Raw genomic sequence first — 20,002 nt, forward strand, 5'->3', positions numbered from 1 at the left:
CAAGATCCATTAAGGTAACAGCATCCAGGAAGCATCCAAATTCCAATATCACATTTTTATATAATTGGACATTACATTTCTTATCCAGAAAATAATATTAATAAAAACATACACGTCTAGACAGATAGATGGACAAAGTAAATTAGGAAATTGTTAACACTGCGGATAACAATGTCCCATGTATATGATGAACTACCTGCTTTCAGACAATATACTCTTTAGATATAGAGAGACCATCACCACCACCACCACAACAACAACATATCCAGTATTATTCCACACCGTGAGGTCTGGGAAGGGTAGTGTGTACGCAGACCTTACCCCTACCTTGTGAGGATAGAGAGTCTGTTTCCAATAAACCCTCGGCTCAGGAAAGCATAAGCACCCCATTAGTGAAAATATAGACAAGGAACAGTACCAAAAAGCCGTATAAAAGCATAATAAAAATCAAGAAGATAGTAAGGTGATTAACAATGAAAGAAAACAACGGTTAGTCGTGAAAACCTTCTACCAGCAAAAAGCGAGACTGCGTGCCAATAGAGAGACCATGTCGACTTAAAATTAACCACAATCAGGGATGGCGAGCGAAGAAACGCTGTCTTGGTAATCAGCAGATTAAGACCTAAATTCTAAAATTTGTATACGAAAGAAATAGATGGAGTATCCTGATTAAGATGATACAACCATTAAACTTCAGTAGGACTTATTGTCACTGTGCATACTGTTTGTACAAAATACATGTCACCAGATCAAGATATTACAAACCTATAAACTGCAGGATAATTTCTGCAAATTTAGTAGTAATACATTATTTGACATAGGTTTAAAGATCGACGGACCAAACTCCAGATGGGCTTCTAAATTAGAGATTAATGGTGGAAGCTTCAAAGAAGAATAGTCTGCACGCTTTGTCAAATATAATTTATTGCAAGTGGTGTAATCTTACATTTACACGAGCCCAAGTGTAAAACAGCTCTTCTTTTCTCTAGATGATATTATTACCTTTGCAAGTGATGTTATACAACCATAACGTATGTACAAATCATCTTTTTCCACAAGAGTGACTCCCCTGCAAAACTAACAAACATGATTTCAGAGCTAGCATAAATACTATGTCAAAACCTAGAGTTTATACGGGAACCGGCAACATAAATCAATTCTCAGGTTAGCAGTTATGAGATGTTAATGCATTAGATAACTAGCAATACACGTTCATTCAAATCCACAGTTTGAATAAGCATAAACTCCAGGTACCTTAAGGAAAGCCCTTTGGCCTTTCTAATCTGAAAAGCTAACTTTCCAGTAAAATAGGCACTTGTGTGGTCTTTGCTTCATCAAAAGCTTAAGACCAATGACCTGTTACGGTTAAAAGGCTTTTAAAACCTTTAAAGTAAAATTTGGTGCATAATTTGCAAAAAGAACAAGGACACCCTTTCTCATTTGTTTCACAATATTCTTTTGCAAGAAGATAGTCACAAAGAAGGATTAACGCAAAGATTATTGTGGTTATTTGATGAATATTCTCTGCTTCCACATCCAGAAAGAATCCCCTCTCAAAAGAGGAGGGGAATTTTATTAGCAACTATTAGTTGGGGCTTTTAATTAATAAACGACAAAAGAGTTTGGCAATTGAGTGGGTGTCCTTCAAGTTTTAAAAATTGGGTAAAAGTGACAAGTAGGTAATTGTCTAATCTCCCAAAATGTTTTTCAGTAGTAGATTCGAAATTGTATGTGTTTTTGTTGAGAAAATCTATGGAAAATAAGTTTTATGGAAAAAGAATTTCAAAACATTGGTGGGTCTTTTTGGACTGCATTTGGTAAGTTCTTGAACTGGAAATTACTTCAAGGAACATTCATTATCTGTTGATAGGTGACAAAGGAATATTTTGTGTCCATTCTTCAGTTAGGTTTAGCGAAGCCAACGTGGTTGTTTTAATTAATAACTTTCGTAATTCTCGGAATAACTTCTTATGTTGTTGGAGAACACGATTGGACATCTGTCTAACAAATACAAAAGTTATTCCAGCAACTACTAAGTTGTTCGACAATCGTATGTAGTTGCTAGATAACTTCCAATATCTTTCATCCCATCATATATCTCCTGATAAGTTATTTCTGCACTCAGCTCTTTTCTGTTGTTGTTGTGTTAAGGTTGGACCATTCCTCATAACCAGCATATTAACAGCAGGCATTTTCCCTAGATCCCATTAGACTTTTAGTGATCTGCTTTTTTTGTTGTCTCTCTTTTATAACTGCAGAAAAGAATTTATTGTTGGAGTCCCCCAATTTGATCCAATTGGCTCGTGCCTTTTGCTGCAGTATCCCTTCTTCCACAAGTGACCATGTCTCCAACTTATGCAACCACTCATCATGTTCTTGTAGTAGATCAGAATACTTTGTTTGTATCTGACTTTGAATGTGAGAGATTGCTTGTCTAGCTTGGTCTATCTTTTCAGTTATTCATTTAAAGTCAGTTGTATTTAGTTGTCTAAACTGACTTTTCATCTCTTTGAGTTTGAGCCAAATGTTCTTCATTTTCCCTGCTGTTTTGTTCCTGCTCCAACCTTCAGCAACTATCATCTTGAATGTTGGGTGATTTGTCCACACATTGAAGAACCTGAATGTGTTTGAGTCCTAGGTTGCCTTATATTGATACTCATAGGATTACGATCAGAGATATAAGGCTCCCCATAATGACAAAATGGCCATAATTCATCATCCATAGATCATTTCCAAACACCCTATCTATGCGACTCCATACTCTATCATCACCTTATTGTTTGTTAGTCCAAGTAAAGTAATCCCCTCTCCATGGAAGCTCTGCAATGCAAATATCATGGCACAGCTCAGCAAAATCTCTAATGTCTGCAGTAGTCACAGGCACCTTAGACTTTCTATCTTGGGGAGTGAGTAGTGCATTGAAGTCTCCCCCTATTATCCAAGGTCCATTAGTTGCCTTTGCTATTCTTTGGAGATGCTGCCATAGCTTTTTCCTTTGATCAGCTAAATTCCGTCCATATACCACAGTGAGATAGCATTGTAATCCCTTGTATTTCCCTGTTACTTGACAATGAATGAGTTGATCTTGCTTATCAAGTGGCTGCACTGTATACATTTGGTCATCCCATACAATCCACACCCTTTCATTCACAGCATGTTCATAATTAGTTATCTTGTTCCATCCAGGTGTTATTTTACTTATCATCTTTTCTGCTTTAGCTCCTTTCACCTTTTTTTCTACGAGACCAGCTAGCTTGATATGCTTGTCCTTTATGTACTGCTTTATTTCATTTTGCTTGTATCTCTTATTCAAACCTTTGAAGTTCCAAATTAACCAAGTCATTGTTGTAGGACTCTTCCACACCCCCCCCCCCTATCTGGTGGCATAGGGTTCTCAATTCTCTCATCTTCTCTTTGCAAAATTTGGAATCCATTCTTAGTTGGTATGAAGGTGTCCCATGAACAACTCTTCTATTACTAGTTAGTACATGCCATTCTTCAATCTGTTAAGGTTTTTGACTAGTAATTGCTTTCCCTTTATCCTTTGTTGTTGCAGGGGTCACATTAATCACATTAATTTCAGTAACTGGTAGCTCAGTAGCAAGTTCATGTACCAGTGCTTTGGTTGTTACATCATTCTGCTCAACTGGATGCTGCTGTCCCTGCCCTTTAATTTGCCATCTTGTAGTAACCTTACCTTGTTTTTTCCTTTCTTTAGGCTGCTCTTCTTTGTTTGCTCGTTTAGTCAATTCACAATCATGCCCAATCTTCATACATTCTGTGCAGTAGTTCGGCTTCCATTCATACAGCACTTGTTGTTGGAACATTCTCCCTGAAGGCTCTTGTAGTGTCAATTTCTGTTGGAAGCTTTTTAGTGACATTTGCGTCCACCAGAATTCTAGCATAAGAGATACGCATCTGCTTTGTTGTGCATTCATTTGCGAAAAGTGGTTTTCCTATGGCACTTGCCATTTGGCTCAAGGCCTTATTACCCCAGCAACTCATTGGTAACTTTGGTAGAGTAATCCACAACGGTATCTCAGTCAGAAATTCTGCCTTAAGATCAAATTCAGGAGTCCACTGCTTTAGAATCATTGGTCTACAAATGATTGTGTATGGACCTCCATAAAGGATATCCTTCAAGTCACCAAGCGTATGAAAGTTAGCTATGTAATACCCTCCCTCATGTAAGAATAGATTTGGAGCAGCCACTCGACTTCAATTTTGAGCTATGTACCTCTGCATGAATTTATACCTAGGTGTATCCCCAATTACATAGATAATTAAGGCACACTACCACTTTTTAGTTTGAGTATCAATTTCATCCTTGTCCAGCTTCACCACAACATTACCATCAACTATTTCTAGAGGAATATAAGAGAGTGCCATACCGTTTTCTGAAGATCTATTACTAGCAAACAAGTTGACCCATGTGTTTCCCAGCAAAGGTGCCTCTGCATGTATCAATTGTGGCTCAACAGTCCCCTTTGTTGTTACTGTTCCATTGATTTTTAGCTCAGCTTCAGCAATTTCTCCTTTGTCCTTCGTATTTCCCACTTCATTACTCACTGGTGTGCCTTCAGAAGACGACGAAGACACATTCATCTGTATTGCACTTAGATTTAGCCATTTCGTTGGTCCTGTTGTTTTGCTTGGAGAACTTAATTTCCGAAAACTAGGTTGAAATTGGCTACCAACTGGGGTGGCTACTTGCTGTGTATTTCCGTTAGTTAGTGTATCTGCGATTACCGTTGCACTTATTGCTTCTCCGACCGTCACGAGTGGATCTCGCTTTGGTCGTCCTCGCTTTCTCGCCATGGCTGTTTCTCAGACGGCGTACGTTACCATAACGTGCGCCGACAGCCTAGAGAGAGAAAGCTTGTTAGAATTTCCTTTTTACTGATAATTGAATAGTTGTTGGGACAACTAATGCGGTTGTGGAACAACTTCTGCGGTTGTTTGAAGAAATAGTTGGACAATTACACAAGTTGTCCCACAATTGTTGGTAGCTATGGGACAACTAAAGAGTTGTAGGGACAAGTAATCGAGCTCTTTAGCAATTTTGAAGTTGTTTGATAAATCTATCTCCGGTAAGGACCACTGAATTATATCTTTGTGATGTCAGTTATGTGACCATCAACGAGGGGACGAAATAATAATAAGAGTTGATACATGGTAAATAGGTAGAAAATCCTACTCGTTATACTTGGTGTCCAAAGGGTTAAAAGACAATACCGATAGAGATGAGTGAGAATATTACGTATGATGAGTTGATTGAGATAATTATTTCTAGGTTTGGGTTAAATTGTAATATAGAGTATCTTTCCATTACAAACGTGCTCGGCTTTGATGAAAAGCAAAAGGCATCTCTTTCTAAGATAAGGGATGATCGTGGTTTGCGTCTTTTTGGCTGATCAAAAGAAGCTCATTCTAAGGGTATCTATGGTTGAAAAGGTGCTAGAGAAAATAAATTTCAGCCAAAGTGGAAAAACTACATTAAGAGTTGTGGGGATAACTAGAGAAATTGATGGAACAACTGAAGTAATTGATGAGACAATTAAAGAAATAGTTGGGCCAAGTGAAGCAGTTATTGGGCAACTCCATTAACCATAAAATAATCATCTCAATTAACTATCCATTCAACCAAACCAGTACAAAGAACAATCCCATACACAACCAAATCCCTAAGGTGTCATTCAACATATGGTTGACCATCCTACTTTTCTCAAGTAGTTTGGGTTATGACTGGTCTTCTGGCTAAACCAGGAGTATAAGGAGATTTGCCTTGCATAGCTCGGTATTATCGTCCTCTTTGGTTGGAGCCCCTCTAACTTGCATGAGAAGGAATTGATTGCCTCCATCAGGGTATTATGGATTCACAACAATTTTTGCATTCACAGCAACATAGAACCTTGGAAGTACTCATACCTAGTGTTTTGGTCACTCCAGGAGTATCTCCTCCCCTATCAAGATCTGATGTGCATAGGAGTCTCCTCCTCCTACCCTACCAAAAGATCAGCAGCTTGGTTAGTCGATCTCCTCACAAATATCTAACATCATTTGCCCAATACAATCTCTCTCAAGAGTCTCCCTACCACCAACTTTCTCCATTCTTATGGTTGTTGCTAACTCATCTTATAAAGCATCAATATTGGGGTCTGGACTATCTTCAAAAGACTAAGAGGTCGTTTGGTAGGAAGAATAAGGATATTAATTCTGGGATAGAATTTGAGGTTATATTTATCCCATGTTTAGTTATAGGTATTAGCATCCCGAGATAAATTTTATATTAAAATGGTGAGATTAACTATTTCATAGAGAAGGTTGGATAACTAAACCTATGGGATATCCTTGTCTAACTCACTATTGTACCAAACGATCCCTAAATATCTTGAATGTATGCCTCCCTTTCTCTTTGTTTGTTGGAAAAAAGAAAAAGGTGCACAAATCTGTTTCTACATTTCACCAAAAAAAAATTAAAATACTCTAATGCTTTTATTAACAGAACTACTAAAGTTATGCAACAACTTCAGTTGTTATTCCCACAACATCGGTTGCCCAACAATTGAACTTATTGTTCCCGCAACTGCATAGTTGGTCCAACAACAACTAGAGTGTTGTTTACTTAAGTAGTTGGTGCAGAACACATCTGAAGTTATCTAGCCAAGAGGATGGATCTACATTTGTCGCATAAGCGGGTTTTACTGCCAACCATCTAATCATTCTTGGAATTGATCTCTTCCTTAGCCATTAGTCAAACTATTTGAATGCTCCAAATGCTCAAGTCTATATTGTAATAAGTGAAATGCAGTTTAATGTACATCAACAACAACATAAAACCAAAATAATAATTTAACTCAAAATTAAAATGGAAACACATTTTAATTACATACCGTGAACGCCCACATGAAGTTGTAAAGGTTATTATTGGTTTTGGATGGTTTCAATTCTTTCACAAAATATTTAATGGTAAGGTCGAAACTTATTCGACTCTCATGTATATGAATGAATAATTTTTTATTCGACGCTACTTTTAACTAGTTGGTGTCTAACTTCTTTTTTGCACATAATATGTTGTTCAAAAACCAAACCACGCTCATTGTTACCTTTTGCTTTTTCGTAGGATACTTTACCTTCTCAATGAAGAAAACATAGTTAGCAGACTTCCTCAGTGTTATTAAGAGCGCTCGCTTCTCTCTTTAAGCGACGAAGCGACGCAAGGCGCAGGGCTAACGCTTTTTAGGTACAAAAGCGACTCACATTTAAAAAGTGCTCGCTTCTCCCGCTTAAGCGAGAAGCGCCTCGATGGAAAAGCGATAAAAAAGCGTGCTTAAGCGAGCAAGAAGGCATCTGCTAGGGTTTTTTAAAATAAATTTGGCAAATAAGCCATCTGTTAACAAAATAAACATACGCTCTTCAACGATTCTTCTCCAGCGAACTCCAGCGACGACGAAGTCTCCAGTTCTCGGTAAGTTTCTTCAACGACTTCTTCTTCTTCTTCTTCTTCTTCTTCTTCTTCTCCTTCTTCTGTTCTTCTTCTTCTTCTTCTCTTCTTCTTTCAATTTTTTTTACTTTTTAAGCGCTGATTTTGTGCCCTAAACGACTTCTTCTTCTGTTCTACTTTGTGCTCTGTTTTATGCTTTATGCTCTATTTTATGCTTTATCATCTGCTTTATGCTCTGTTTTCTGGTTCGTATGAATTAACTGTTATGTTTTTTTTTGGTTGTTGATTGTAGTAAATTTAATTTGATTATTCAATGGCATCAAGCCAAAAAAGAGATTCAGCTTGGGTGTATGGAGTTGCAGTTGGCAATAATAACTCAAGAGTGCAATGTATCTTTTGTCAAAAAATTTATAACAGTGGAATACATCGTCACAAGAGACATCTAATCGGTGGTTTTAGAGATGTCAAAGAATGTCCAAGTGTTCCGGATACTATTAAGAAAGAAATGAGAGATTATGTTGAGAGAAAAAATGAGTTAAAAATCCAATGAGCCATGGAGCATCTACGATTAATCTTCTTGATGAAGATAGTCAAATGGATGAGGATGACCTTGAAGTCAATGATATAATGAGGCCACCTCCCTCTAAATCTCAAAGAAAGAATTCAACAAGTGGAAGTGGATCATCCACCGCCAGTAGCAATGTGAAAGGTACTCTTAATCTTTTTTTCTCACAAAAACCAAATGAAAAGAGAAAGGGTGAAGCCATTGGCTTAGATTCTTGTAGGAAGAGTTTAAGGGAGCGTGCTGTAGATGCTTTTGCAAGGTGGATGTATGATGCGGGGGTCCCTTTTAATTGTGTGAATTACACCGATAGTTTTGGTGAATTCATAGAGGCCGTTGGCCAATATGGCCCAGGAATGAAGCCCCCTACCTATCACGAAGTAAGAGTTCCTTGTCTAAAAAAGGAGGTGGAGAAGACAAATAAGATTGTCGAGGAGCATAAGGCGCAATGGAAAATTTATGGTTGTTCCATTATGATGGACAAATAGACTGCAAAAAATGGAAAAATGGTCATTAATATTTTGGTGAATTATCCGAGAGGTAGTGTGTTTCTTGAATCTTATGATGCTAGTGACTCCTCGACCGATTCCAATAAAATGTTCAACTTGTTTGAGAAGACAATATTGAAAGTTGGACCGGAAAATGTGGTTCAAGTTGTTACTGATAACGCAAGTGAGAATAAAAAAGCGGGTGACATGTTGAAAGGAGTTTTCCCAAATATTTATTGGACTCCTTGTGCTGCACATTGTATCAACTTGATGTTTGATGACATTTTCAAGTTAGCCCCATATTCTACAGTTGAACAAGTGGTTCTTATTTTCTATTTTAAGTTTTTAACCTTCATGTTAATTGCTTATACTTATTAACTATGAAATTTGACTTCCTACCGCTTTTGCTAAGGCGATCAAGATACATTCTTACATTAGTCAAAGGTCGTTGTTGTTGAACATAATGAGGAGATACACAAAACAAAGAAATTTGGTGAAACCGGCTAAGACAAGATTCGCAACAGCTATCTTGACCTTGCATAGCTTTTACCTGCAAAAGCAAAATTTGCGAACCTTGTTCTTGTCAACCGAATGGAGTGAGAGTATCTATGCAAAGGAAGCTCTTGGGAAAGAAGTTGCGAGATTTATTATTGGTCCATATTTTTGGAATGACATTGTTCAAGCACTTAAAGTTGGTAATCCTTTGGTTATTGTACTTCGTTTGGTGGATGGGGAGAAAAAACCACCAATGGGATACATTTATGAAGCCATGGATAGGGCTAAAGAAGCTATTGAGAAGGCATTTGATCATGATAGGAGGAAATATGAGAGTGTGTTTGAAATCATTGATAAAAAGTGGGATGATCAGCTTCATCAACCATTACATACAGCAGGGCATATTTTGAACCCCGGAATGTTTTACACAAACAATGAGAACAAGACTTTAGATTTAGACGTTTGGAAGGGGTATCATGCATGTGTTGCGAAGTTGGTGCCAGATGAAGCGATGCAAGACAAAATAGGGCAAGAGCTTGGTCTGTATATGCAAGCAGATGGAATTCTTGGATTAGCTTCGGCCATTAGAGGCAGAACCAAATTGGCACCAGGTGAGCTTAACTTTCAAAGTTATTAACTTCTAAAATAATACTTCTACAGTTGAATGGTGGATGCAATTTGGTTATGAAGTTCCAAACTTGCAACAATTTGCTATTAGAGTTCAAAGCTTAACTTGTAGCTCATCCGGATGCGAGAGAAATTGGAGTATTTATGAACATGTGAGAAGCTATATTACATTATTACTAAATTAAAGTTTATCTCAATTGTCCTAAGTACTCTTCTTAATTACTTTCTACATATTATTATGTAGATTCATAGTAAGAAGAGGAACAGGCTTGAGCTAAAGAAACTCAATGATCTCGTGTTCGTAAAATATAATAGAACATTGGCTCGTCGTTACAAAGCTCGCAATATCATTGATCCAATTTTATTGGATAACATTGATGAAGCAAATGAATGGTTAATCGGAGGCCCCGAAAATTATGAAGAAGAAGAAGAAGTGTTTGAAGGAGAAGGTCTCACTTTTGGTCATGTTGCTATGGCAAGTGGAGTTGAAGAGAATGTTAATAGTTTTCGGGGAAGTACTTTAAGGAGCAAAGAAAGAGTATCTACAAGTACAATTACATGTACAAGTAGAACCCTAATTAATGAAGCCTCTAATAAAGAAGAAGAAGAAGACCAATATAATAACTCGAACATGATGACACTTCAAGAGTTTGGAGATCTTGTTGAAGAATAGGATGTTGCTCCTTTTGTGATTTTGTTTTGCATTTGCTTAATATGTTATGACTATCTAGTTTTAGTATCTATTATTTGCTTCTTGATTCAAGAATTGAAACATTTGCTTAATATGTTATTTTTAATGAGTTCTTAGCCATTTATCTATGCCTATTTTTTTTTATTTATGTGTTAAATTGCGCTTCAAATGAAAAAAGCGCGCGCTTCGCTTCGCGCTTCTCGCTTCGGTGAAGCGAGGCCTCGTCGCTTTTTTGCGCTTATCGCTTTCCAAAACACTGGACTTCCTACTATATCACCCAAATTTTCACCCTCTTTTCCAACCTCTAATAACTGCTAATAAGGAGGGGAGAGAATGACATCAGAGTCCAGTCATGATAGCGAACTAATTGATGCCAAAACAAATAGGTATGCTATTGAAATCACACCAAAGTTCTTTTTCTTTTTACCTTTCTTTTACATAAGACTCTGGCTGGTGAAAAGGAAACACATGAGAGTAGCGGTGAACAGTCAAGTGAAGAAGAAAAAATGGTGAGATTACAACTTAGCAATCGAATGAAGAAGAGGAGGAAGATAGAACTGTGGCTGATGACATGGGTGAGAACCAGGTTAGTGAAGAAAGAAATGAGTGTAGTAAAAATTAGCATTCAACTGAATGTTTAAAGACTATTGACATCAGCAGCCGTTGCTGGATCAGATGATGATGTTTATGGTGATAACAATTCTAAAGTTACTGGATCATCAAATGATGTTGGTGATGCTGACAGTGATCTCGAGACTCTTTCGACCCTAAATGTGTAAAGACTATTGACATTGGAAAGTATGGATTTAAGACCCACTTGAACATGTCTTGGCCTTAATGAGTGAAGAGTCACTGTGAGATCCGGCTTTGGAAATTAGTTTGTTAAGTTTAGAAAGCTTTTTCCATAGTATCGGGCCTTATTTACTTGTTATGGTTATTTCTTTTCATCTATTTTCTGGTTCTTATGTCGCTGTTATTATTTATATGGTTTCTATTGATGATAGTGATGTATTGTCTCTTTTCGTCTTCGTGAGCCGAGGGTCTTTCAGAAACAGCCTCTCTACTCCCTCGGGGTAGCGGTAAGGTCTGCGTACTCACTACCCTCCCTAAACCCTACTTATAGGATTTCACTAGGTTGTTGTTGTTGTTGTTGTTAGTTCAGAAAGCTTTTTATCAATGAGGGTATTACAACAACAACAACAACAAACCCAGTATAGTGGGATCTGGGGAGGATAGTGTGTACGCAATCTTATCCCTACCTTGTGGAGATAGAGAGGTTGTTTCCGATGATTAATGAGGGTATTGAGAAGGATATTCGAAAAAAGTTATTTTGATCACTTTTTAGACTTGCAAAAAGATAAGTGCTACAACTCCTAATGAAGTTCGTGTATGTCCTTCTTCTTCACCAAGTCTTCTATGAAAATAAAAAAGAGCTTTGGTATGATTACAATGACATGCATATTTGTTTTGACACCAACGAATTCGCTGTCATGACTAAGAGCAAAAGGTGGCAATGAGCTTATTTTGATTATTGCACAACATATTATGCGAAAAAGATGCAAAAAAGAAGGTAGACACCGACCGGTTAAAAGTGGCGTCGAATAAAGAATTATTCGATTTATATCTCCATGGGGTCGAATAAGCTTCGACCTTACCATTAAATATCTAGTGAAAGAATTGAAACCATCCAAAATCCAATGTAACCTCTACGACTTTCCGTGGGCATTTGAGGCAAGTAATTAAAATGCTTTTCCATTTTATAATTTTTAGTTAAATTACTATTTTGATTTTATGTTATACATTAAATTGCATTTCACTTATTACAATATAGACTTGGGCATTTGCCATTACAGTAGTTCAACACAGTGTGTTGGAGAGCGAGCAGTGGAAAAAAGCGACGAGCCCTTGCTTCATCGAAGCGAGAAGCGTGAAGCGAAGTGCTCGGTTTTTTCATGTGAAGCGCAATTTAATACATAAATAAAAAATATTATATAGGCATAAAAAATGACCAAGGACTCAATAAAAAGGACATATTAAGCAAATCTTTCAATTCTTAAATAAATAAGTAAATAATAGATACTAGAACTAAATAGTCAATAATCTTCATAAGTCATAACATATTAAGCAAATGCAAAACCAAATCACGAAGGGAGCAACATCTTATTCTTCAACAAGATCTCCAAACTCTCGAACTGTCATCACGTTCGAGTAATTATATTGGTCATCATCTTCTTCTTCATCGGAGGCTTCATCAATTGGGGTTCTACTTGAACTTGAAGCTACTATTTCTTTGCTACTTAAAGAGCTCCCCCCCCCCCCCGACCCCCACCCACCCACCCCTAAAACCATAAATATCCTCCTCAACTCCACTTGCCATAGAAACATGACCAAAAGTGAGATCTTCTCCTTCATATACTTCTTCTAATTCATGATATTGGGGGGCTCCAGTTAACCATTCATTTGCTTCATCAATGCTATCCAACAAAATTGGATCAACGGTATTGTGAGCTTTGTAACAACGCGCCAAATGTTATATTATATTTAACGAACACTAGATCATTGAGTTTCTTTAGCTCAAGTCTATTACTCTTCTTAGTATGAATATGTACATAAGTTGTAGAAAGTAATTAAGACGAGTACTTTGGACAACTGAGATACACTTTAGTTAAGTAATAATCAAATTGCATCCGCCATTCAACTGTAAAAAGTATTATTTTAGAAGTTAATAACTTAAAAGTTGAAGCTCTAAAGAATAAAAACAATTGAAACAACTTGCTTACCTGGTGACAATTTGGTTCTGGCTCTAATGGCCGAACCTAATCCAAATATTCCATTTGCTTGCATGTATACTAAGCTCCTCCCCTATTTTGTCTTGCAGCGCTTCATCTGGTATCAACCTCGCAATACATGCAGGATATCCCCACACTTCTTTATCTAAAGTCTTCTTCTCTTTATTTATATATTTGAACTCGGGGTTCAAAATATGCCTTGTTGCATGCAAAGGTTGATGAAGTTGATCCGCCCACCTTGCATCAATGATTTCAAAACCTTCCCCATATTTCCTCTTATCTTTATCAAATGTCTTCTCGATAGCTTCTTTGGTCCTATCCATGGCTTCATAAATATATCCCATTGGTGGTTCTCTCTCCCCATCCACCAAACCAAGTACAGTAACCAAAGGATTACCAACTTTAAGTGCTTGAATAGTGTCATTCCAAAAATATGGACCAACAATATAGCTCGCAACTTCTTTCCCAAGAGCTTCCTTTGCATAGATAATCTCACTCCATTCAGTTGACATGAACAAGGTTCTCAAGTTCTTTTGCAAGTACAAACTATGCAAAGTCAGGATAGCTGTCGCGAATCTTGTCTTAACCGATTTCCCAAATTTCTTTGGTTTATGTACCTCCTCATTATGTTCGACAATAATGGCCTCTGACTAAAGTAAGAATGTATCTTAATCGCCTCCGCAAAAACAGTAGAAAATCAAATTTCAGTTAATAAGTATAAACAATTAACATGAAAGTTACAAAGGATAACTAGAACCACTTGTTCACCCGCAGAATATGGGGCTAACTTGAAAATGTCACCAAACATCAAAGTTGATACAATGGGCAACACAAGGAGTCCAAAAATTGTTTCGGGAACACTCCCTTCAATATGTCACCCGCTTTTTTATTGTCACTTGCGTTATCGATAACAACTTGCACAACATTTTCCTTCCCAATTTTCAATAGTCTTCCCAAATAAGTTGAACATTTTATTGGAATTGGTAGAAGAGTCACTAGCATCATAAGATTCAAGAAACACACTACCTCTAGGAGAATTCACCAAAACATTAATGACCATTTCCTCATTTTTTTTCTGTACATGTATCCATCATAATGGAACATCCATAAGTTTGCCACTGCGCCTTATGCTCCTCGACAATCTTGTTTGTCTTCTCCACCTCCTTTTTTTAGACAAGGAATTCTTACTTCGTGATAGGTAGGGGGCTTCATTCCTGGGCCAGATTGGCCTACGGCCTCAATGAATTCACCAAAACCATCGGTGTAACTGACACAATTGAAAGAGAGCCTTGCATCATACATTCACCTAGCAAAAGCATCTAGAGCGCGCTTAAATCAATAGCTTCACCTTTTTTCATTTGGTTTTTGCGAGAACAAAGATTGAGAGGACCTTTCACATTGCTACCCGTGGATGATCCACTTCCGCTAATTGAAATCTTTCTTTGAGATTTTGAGGAAGGCGGCCCATTGATATATCATTGGCTTCAAAGTCATCCTCATCCATTTGAATATCTCATCAACAAGATTAACCATAGATACTCCATGGCTCATTGGATTTTTTAACTCATTTTTTCGCAACATACTCTCGTTTTTTCCTTAACAGAATCCGGAACATTTGGACATACATTGACATCTCTATAACCACAAATTAGATGTTTCTTGTGATGATGTATTCCACTGTTATATAAATAAATAAATAAATAAATAAATAAATAAATAAATAAATATATATATATATATATATATATATATATATATATATTTTGATAAGAGATACATTGGAATTTTGTGCTACTGCCAATTGCAACTCCATACGCCCAAGCTGGATTTTTTTTGGCTTGATGCCACTTAATAAAAAGACAAAATTTACTACAATCACAAAAAAAAGGTTAAAACAAAGAAAAAAAATAGAAGAGTCAACGGAGATTAAAAAACAGCATAACATAGAAAATACAGCCAAAAAAGAGACGAACTAAAAAAAATAGAAAAGGAGAGAAAAAAAAGAAGAGAAACGAGAAGACAAATCGAGAGGAAGCAGGTAAAGAAGAGAAAAGCAGAAGAGGAAGAGAAGAGAAGAAAGAGAAGAAGAGAAGAGAAACTTACCTTGAAAGAAGTCGCAACAATCAAGAGAAGAGGAAGAGATGTCGCAAGGCTTGAAGCAGTCACTCTAAGCAGATGTTTTGGAAGAAAAGTCGCGTAAGCGTGTATTCGCAAAATTTTAAAATAAAACCCTAAGCCGCCGTCGACCTCGCTTAAGCGAGCTTTTCTCGCATTTTTCTAGCGCCTTGTTTCTCGCTTCTGGCAGCGCTTTTTATCCCATGCCTCGCTTTAGGGTAGAAAAGCGCAAGGGTTGCGCCTTGCCTCGCTTCGACGCTTTAAGCGAGAAGCGCTCCCTTTTAATAATACTGGTTCAACAAATGGCTTAGGATACTTTACCTGAGAAATCAATATGATTAGATAGTTGGCCGCGAAACCCGGTTATGCGACAAATGTTGATCCTCTTGTCCGAACAAGAGAAGATGTAAGATATACAACTAGACAACTTCAGTTGTGTTCTACTCTTAGTCGATCGGGAAGATGAAGGAGCTTTTTCCTTTTGAGGAACAGATTTGGAAGTTTTAGCCATCACTATGCGGTGGATCCAAAAAGATGAAAATGTTGTTAGTAAAAGAAAGGAGAGTTCAAGGAAATTAGAAAAGGACTAAGAGATACTTAGGAAGCATTGAGGGAACAAAGTTTAGAAAAGTTAGTGGGATTCATCTATTTATAAAGATCGTTAAAACATGCTGAGGAAGCCAAAAGGCCGACCGTCAGCCGCCTATAATTAATGATTTTGGGAGTCGTACAAAAGGCAACTTTTCAGTCACTTCAACCGCTCATGTCAGGGCGAAGGCACCGGGAATTAATTTGCCAAAANATTAGTATTTTTATTAATTTGTTTTAAAAATGCAGAAGATTATGCACCCTTTTTTTCCCAACAAACGGAGAGCCTTGCTTCTGCGCTTTAAGCGAGAAGCGCTCGCTTTTAATAACACTGGTACAAATGGCTTAGGATACTTTACCTGAGAAATCAATTCTAAAAATGATTAGATAGTTGGTCGCGAAACCCGGTTATGCGACAAATGTTGATCCTCTCGTCCAAACAAGAGAAGATGTAAGATATACAACTAGATAACTTCAGTAGTGTTCTACACACAATTAATTCAGTAAACAAGGTTGTTGGGACAACAAAAGTTGTTGAACCAACTATGCAGCTGTGATACTAGTGTAATTCTTGGGCAACTTAACAACTACATAGATGTAGGAACAACTGCAATTGCTGCACAACTTCAGTAGTTGTACTAAAAATTCATATTAGTATTTTTATTAATTTGTTTTAAAAATGCAGAAGATTATGCACCCTTTTTTTCCCAACAAATGGAGAGGAGGAGACTTACATTCAAGACATTGAGCCCTTTAAAGATAGCCCGGACCCCAAAAGTAATGCTTTGAAAGATAAGTTGGCCATGGTAACAACCATAAGAATGGAGAAAGTTGATAGTGGAGAGTCTTGAGAGAGTTGGTCGTGTTGAGAGAGATGGTGTTGGGCAAATGATGTTAGAAATTGGCGAGAAGAGAGCCGCTAGTCCATGTGGACTTTGATATTTGCAGATATGTTGGTGGGGTAAGAGGAGGAGATTCCTATGCAGTTGATATTGGTAGGAAAGGAGATTCATCTGGAGTGACCAAAACACCAAATTTGTGTTGACGTGAAAGCAAAAAATGTTATGATAAGCATAATGCCCTAACGGAGGCAATGAATTCCTTGTCAAGCAAGTTGGAGGGGCTCCTGCCTATGAGCACTATAATACTGAGGTATGCAAGACGATTTCCTTGTACTCTTGGGTTAGTACGAAGACTGACCATGAATATCAAGGCTAAGAATGCTAGGGCAAAGAGGACTGGCCATCCTCGAATTGTGGCCCAAACTGCTCAAGAAAAGCGGGATGTTCAACCATTTACTGAATGACACTTTTAAAATTTCGTTGTGCATGAGGTTGTTTTTTGTACTAGTTTGGTTTAATGGACAATTAGTTACTTAAGATGGTTACTTTTGAGTTAATGGACAATTAGTTACTATGTAGGTTTATCAACTAGATGTGTATATATTGATTTTTCATTCTATTTTCTTCTCTTTACACTCTTTCACCATACATTAGGTCTATAAAAGCAGTAAAAATATCCCAACTACTTTAATTGCTACAACAATTATGTGGTTGCCCAACAACTACTTCAGTTGTCCCATCAACTTCTTTAGTTGTCCCATCAACTTCTTCGGTTGTTCCAACAATTTTTCTAGTTGTCCCAACAACTACATCAATTGTTCAATCAATTTTTGTAGTTGTCCCAACAACTCTTAGCTAATTCATAGTATCGGTAATAGGGTCATTACGTTTATTCTTAATAATTCATAGAATAGCTCAAGTGATCATCAATTGTCATCAAATTACTTCATTTATGTGTAATAATTGATAGAATCACTCGATCGATCTTCAATTGTTATTGAATCACTACCTTTATCCTTAATAATAATAGAATCACTCGATCGATCTTCAATTATAACTGAACCATTATGTTTATCGTTAATAATAATATAATTCATAGTATGGCTCACTTTTTTGAGCAATTAAACAGTATGTTGTTTTCTTTCTAGCCATAGTATGGCTCAATTGATCATCAATTTTCATTAAATTTATCATTATAAGAGATAGATTCATCAAACAGCTTCAAAATTGCAAAATAACTTGATTACTTATCGCTAGATGTGCTACAACTCTTCAGTTGTCCCACAACTACCAACAGCTGTCTCACAACTTTAGTAGTTATAGGGACAACTTTCCGTAATTGCCCAACTATTTCTTCCAACAACTACAGAAGTTGCAATAGTTGCTCTACAGTTGTCCAACAACTACACATAGTTTTCGGACAGTTGTATTAGTTGTCTCGAGAACTTCTGTATTTTTCAGACATATGTTCAATTATTTCTTCCAACTTCAAAAGTTGTTCAGACAACTAAGAAAGTTGTTGAAGATATCCAACTATTTCTTCGAACAACTTCAGTAGTTGTTCCGACAACTACGAAAGTTGTTGGCTGAAACTACGAAGTTGGTTTCACTAATTCACTCCAGCTAAAAAATGGACACAAATTAATCTTTTTTCACTTACCAATAGACAATAAATGGTCCTCTAAAGTAATTCCCAACCGAAGAACTAACCAAATACAATCCAAAAAAGACCCAACAATATTTTGAAACTCTTTTACAACAAAAATTATTCTCCACAAATCTACTCAACAAAAACACACATGCAATTGCGAATATACTATTGAAAAACATTTGGGGAGACTAGATTCCTAAAGAAGAAGCAGGAGGAGGATAGTAGGAGGAGCAGCACTGGTGGCTATGAGAAGAAGAAGGCTGCGAAGGGTTTTTGCCTTTTTTGTTAAATTTTAATTATTTTGAGGTAATAAATATAGAGGCCAAAGTGTTAAGAAAAAAGTTTGGGGGTTACTGAAAGAAGGCTCCTAATGAGGTTCGACCTCCGTAACAATAATTACTTACTTGTCACTTCCACCCAATTTTTAAAACTTGAAGGACCCACACTCAATTGCCAAACTCTTTTGTCATTTTCAATTAAAGCCCCAAGCTAAACTACAATGAATTACAAGACAAAAATATAGTTCGCTTCACTTGAAACATCATTATGCATACATGATACTTTATCCACTTAGAATAGGGGTGTGCATTCGATTTATCGATTCGATTTTGACCCTTATCGATAATTACTTATCGATTATCGATTTATACATATGCTTATCGTTAACGTTTCAATAAGGTTTCGATTTTTTCGATTTCGATTTATCGATTGTGGGGGCTTATCGATTCGGTTATCGATTACACCAATAAGAAAATTTGCGGGATTCCACGGAAAGTATATCGCTATAAACGCGCCTAACTAATATGGACAAAAAGAAGCTAAAATAAGACGAACACCATTTATAATATAAAAATTGTGTCAACAAGCACATGCAACAAAACTAAAGTAAGGGATCAAATGTATGCCACCAACACTCCAACGGTATAAAAAAAACAAAACAAAACAAAACACATCATCACGACTAATTCTGTTTTCCATTAATTTGAACTTCATTCCCTTGATCTTTAAATATGATCATTCCTTAAATGTGGTAGATGAAATAATATGGTAAGGGACTTAGGGTAAAGGAAAGGGTATAGATTAGGGAAAATAATATTGTATAGCCGCTTTCAAAATAGTAGCGGAACATATATACATTCTGTATGTTATATTAATCTACAGTAATTACTCATTTAACAAGTGTCTACAGTCTAGGGGTGTGCATTCGATTTATCGATTCGATTTTGACCTTATCGATTATCGATTTGTACATATGCTTATCGTTATCGTTTCAATAAGGTTTCGATTTTTTCGATTTCGATTTTGATAACAAATAATCGATTCGATTTATCGATAAACCGATTCGAATGCACACCCCTAACTTAGAATATTCTTTATGGGACTCAATCGATTGGGTATTGGCAGGACAATTCATCTGATATACAATCTGTTTTTGTTTTGTGTAGAGCAGTGTGGTTGAAGTTCTAGTCATGAGACTAGACCAACCAACCGGCCAAGCAACACATGAAACTGCAAGTTCACCCAAATAATCTAGCATGAAAGGAAACAACAAGCAGCTGACGGAAGATTCAATTTGACCTCTTGAGTGGCTAAAAGGAGAAACCCTCCAGTATATTCATGCCAATATTTTGTAAAGAGAAACATTAAATGCCACTAAAACAATTATGAAGAAACTATTAAAAAAAAAAGGGTTGGGGGGGGGGGGGGGGG

At 36.8% G+C, this 20,002-nt stretch overlaps 2 protein-coding genes across 3 annotated transcripts in view; one reads left to right on the forward strand and one right to left on the reverse strand.

The window, feature by feature from the left end:
* Positions 1 to 615: 615 nt before the first annotated feature.
* LOC109207749 (aminoacylase-1) overlaps positions 616 to 20,002 on the reverse strand; it is a 28,570-nt gene continuing 9,183 nt past the window's right edge. Inside the window, exon 5 of one of the 2 annotated variants that reach the window (XM_019370733.1) lies at positions 616 to 1,069. The gene's annotated coding sequence lies outside the window, so the exon portion shown is untranslated. Of the gene's footprint in view, positions 1,078 to 20,002 lie in introns of both variants that reach the window. The other variant, XM_019370732.1, reaches the window with a different exon arrangement.
* LOC109207746 lies at positions 8,958 to 11,086 on the forward strand. The gene is made up of 5 exons (XM_019370730.1): positions 8,958 to 9,600; positions 9,650 to 9,768; positions 9,861 to 10,154; positions 10,751 to 10,893; positions 10,951 to 11,086. The coding sequence occupies exons 1-5, from the start codon at positions 8,958 to 8,960 to the stop codon at positions 11,084 to 11,086; spliced, it is 1,335 nt and encodes a 444-aa protein (XP_019226275.1).

This window comes from Nicotiana attenuata, unplaced genomic scaffold (genome assembly GCF_001879085.1).
Source record: "Nicotiana attenuata strain UT unplaced genomic scaffold, NIATTr2, whole genome shotgun sequence".
Taxonomy (NCBI): Eukaryota; Viridiplantae; Streptophyta; class Magnoliopsida; order Solanales; family Solanaceae; genus Nicotiana; species Nicotiana attenuata.

Excerpts from the sequence above, each read along its gene's own strand:
- LOC109207746 (XM_019370730.1), top strand. The coding sequence starts at position 8,958 with ATGAGGAGATACACAAAACAAAGAAATTTGGTGAAACCGGCTAAGACA. Across the intron at positions 9,769-9,860 it reads ATTGGAGTATTTATGAACAT|ATTCATAGTAAGAAGAGGAA; the intron begins GTGAGAAGCTAT and ends ATTATTATGTAG. Across the intron at positions 10,155-10,750 it reads CTTTAAGGAGCAAAGAAAGA|ACTCTGGCTGGTGAAAAGGA; the intron begins GTATCTACAAGT and ends CTTTTACATAAG.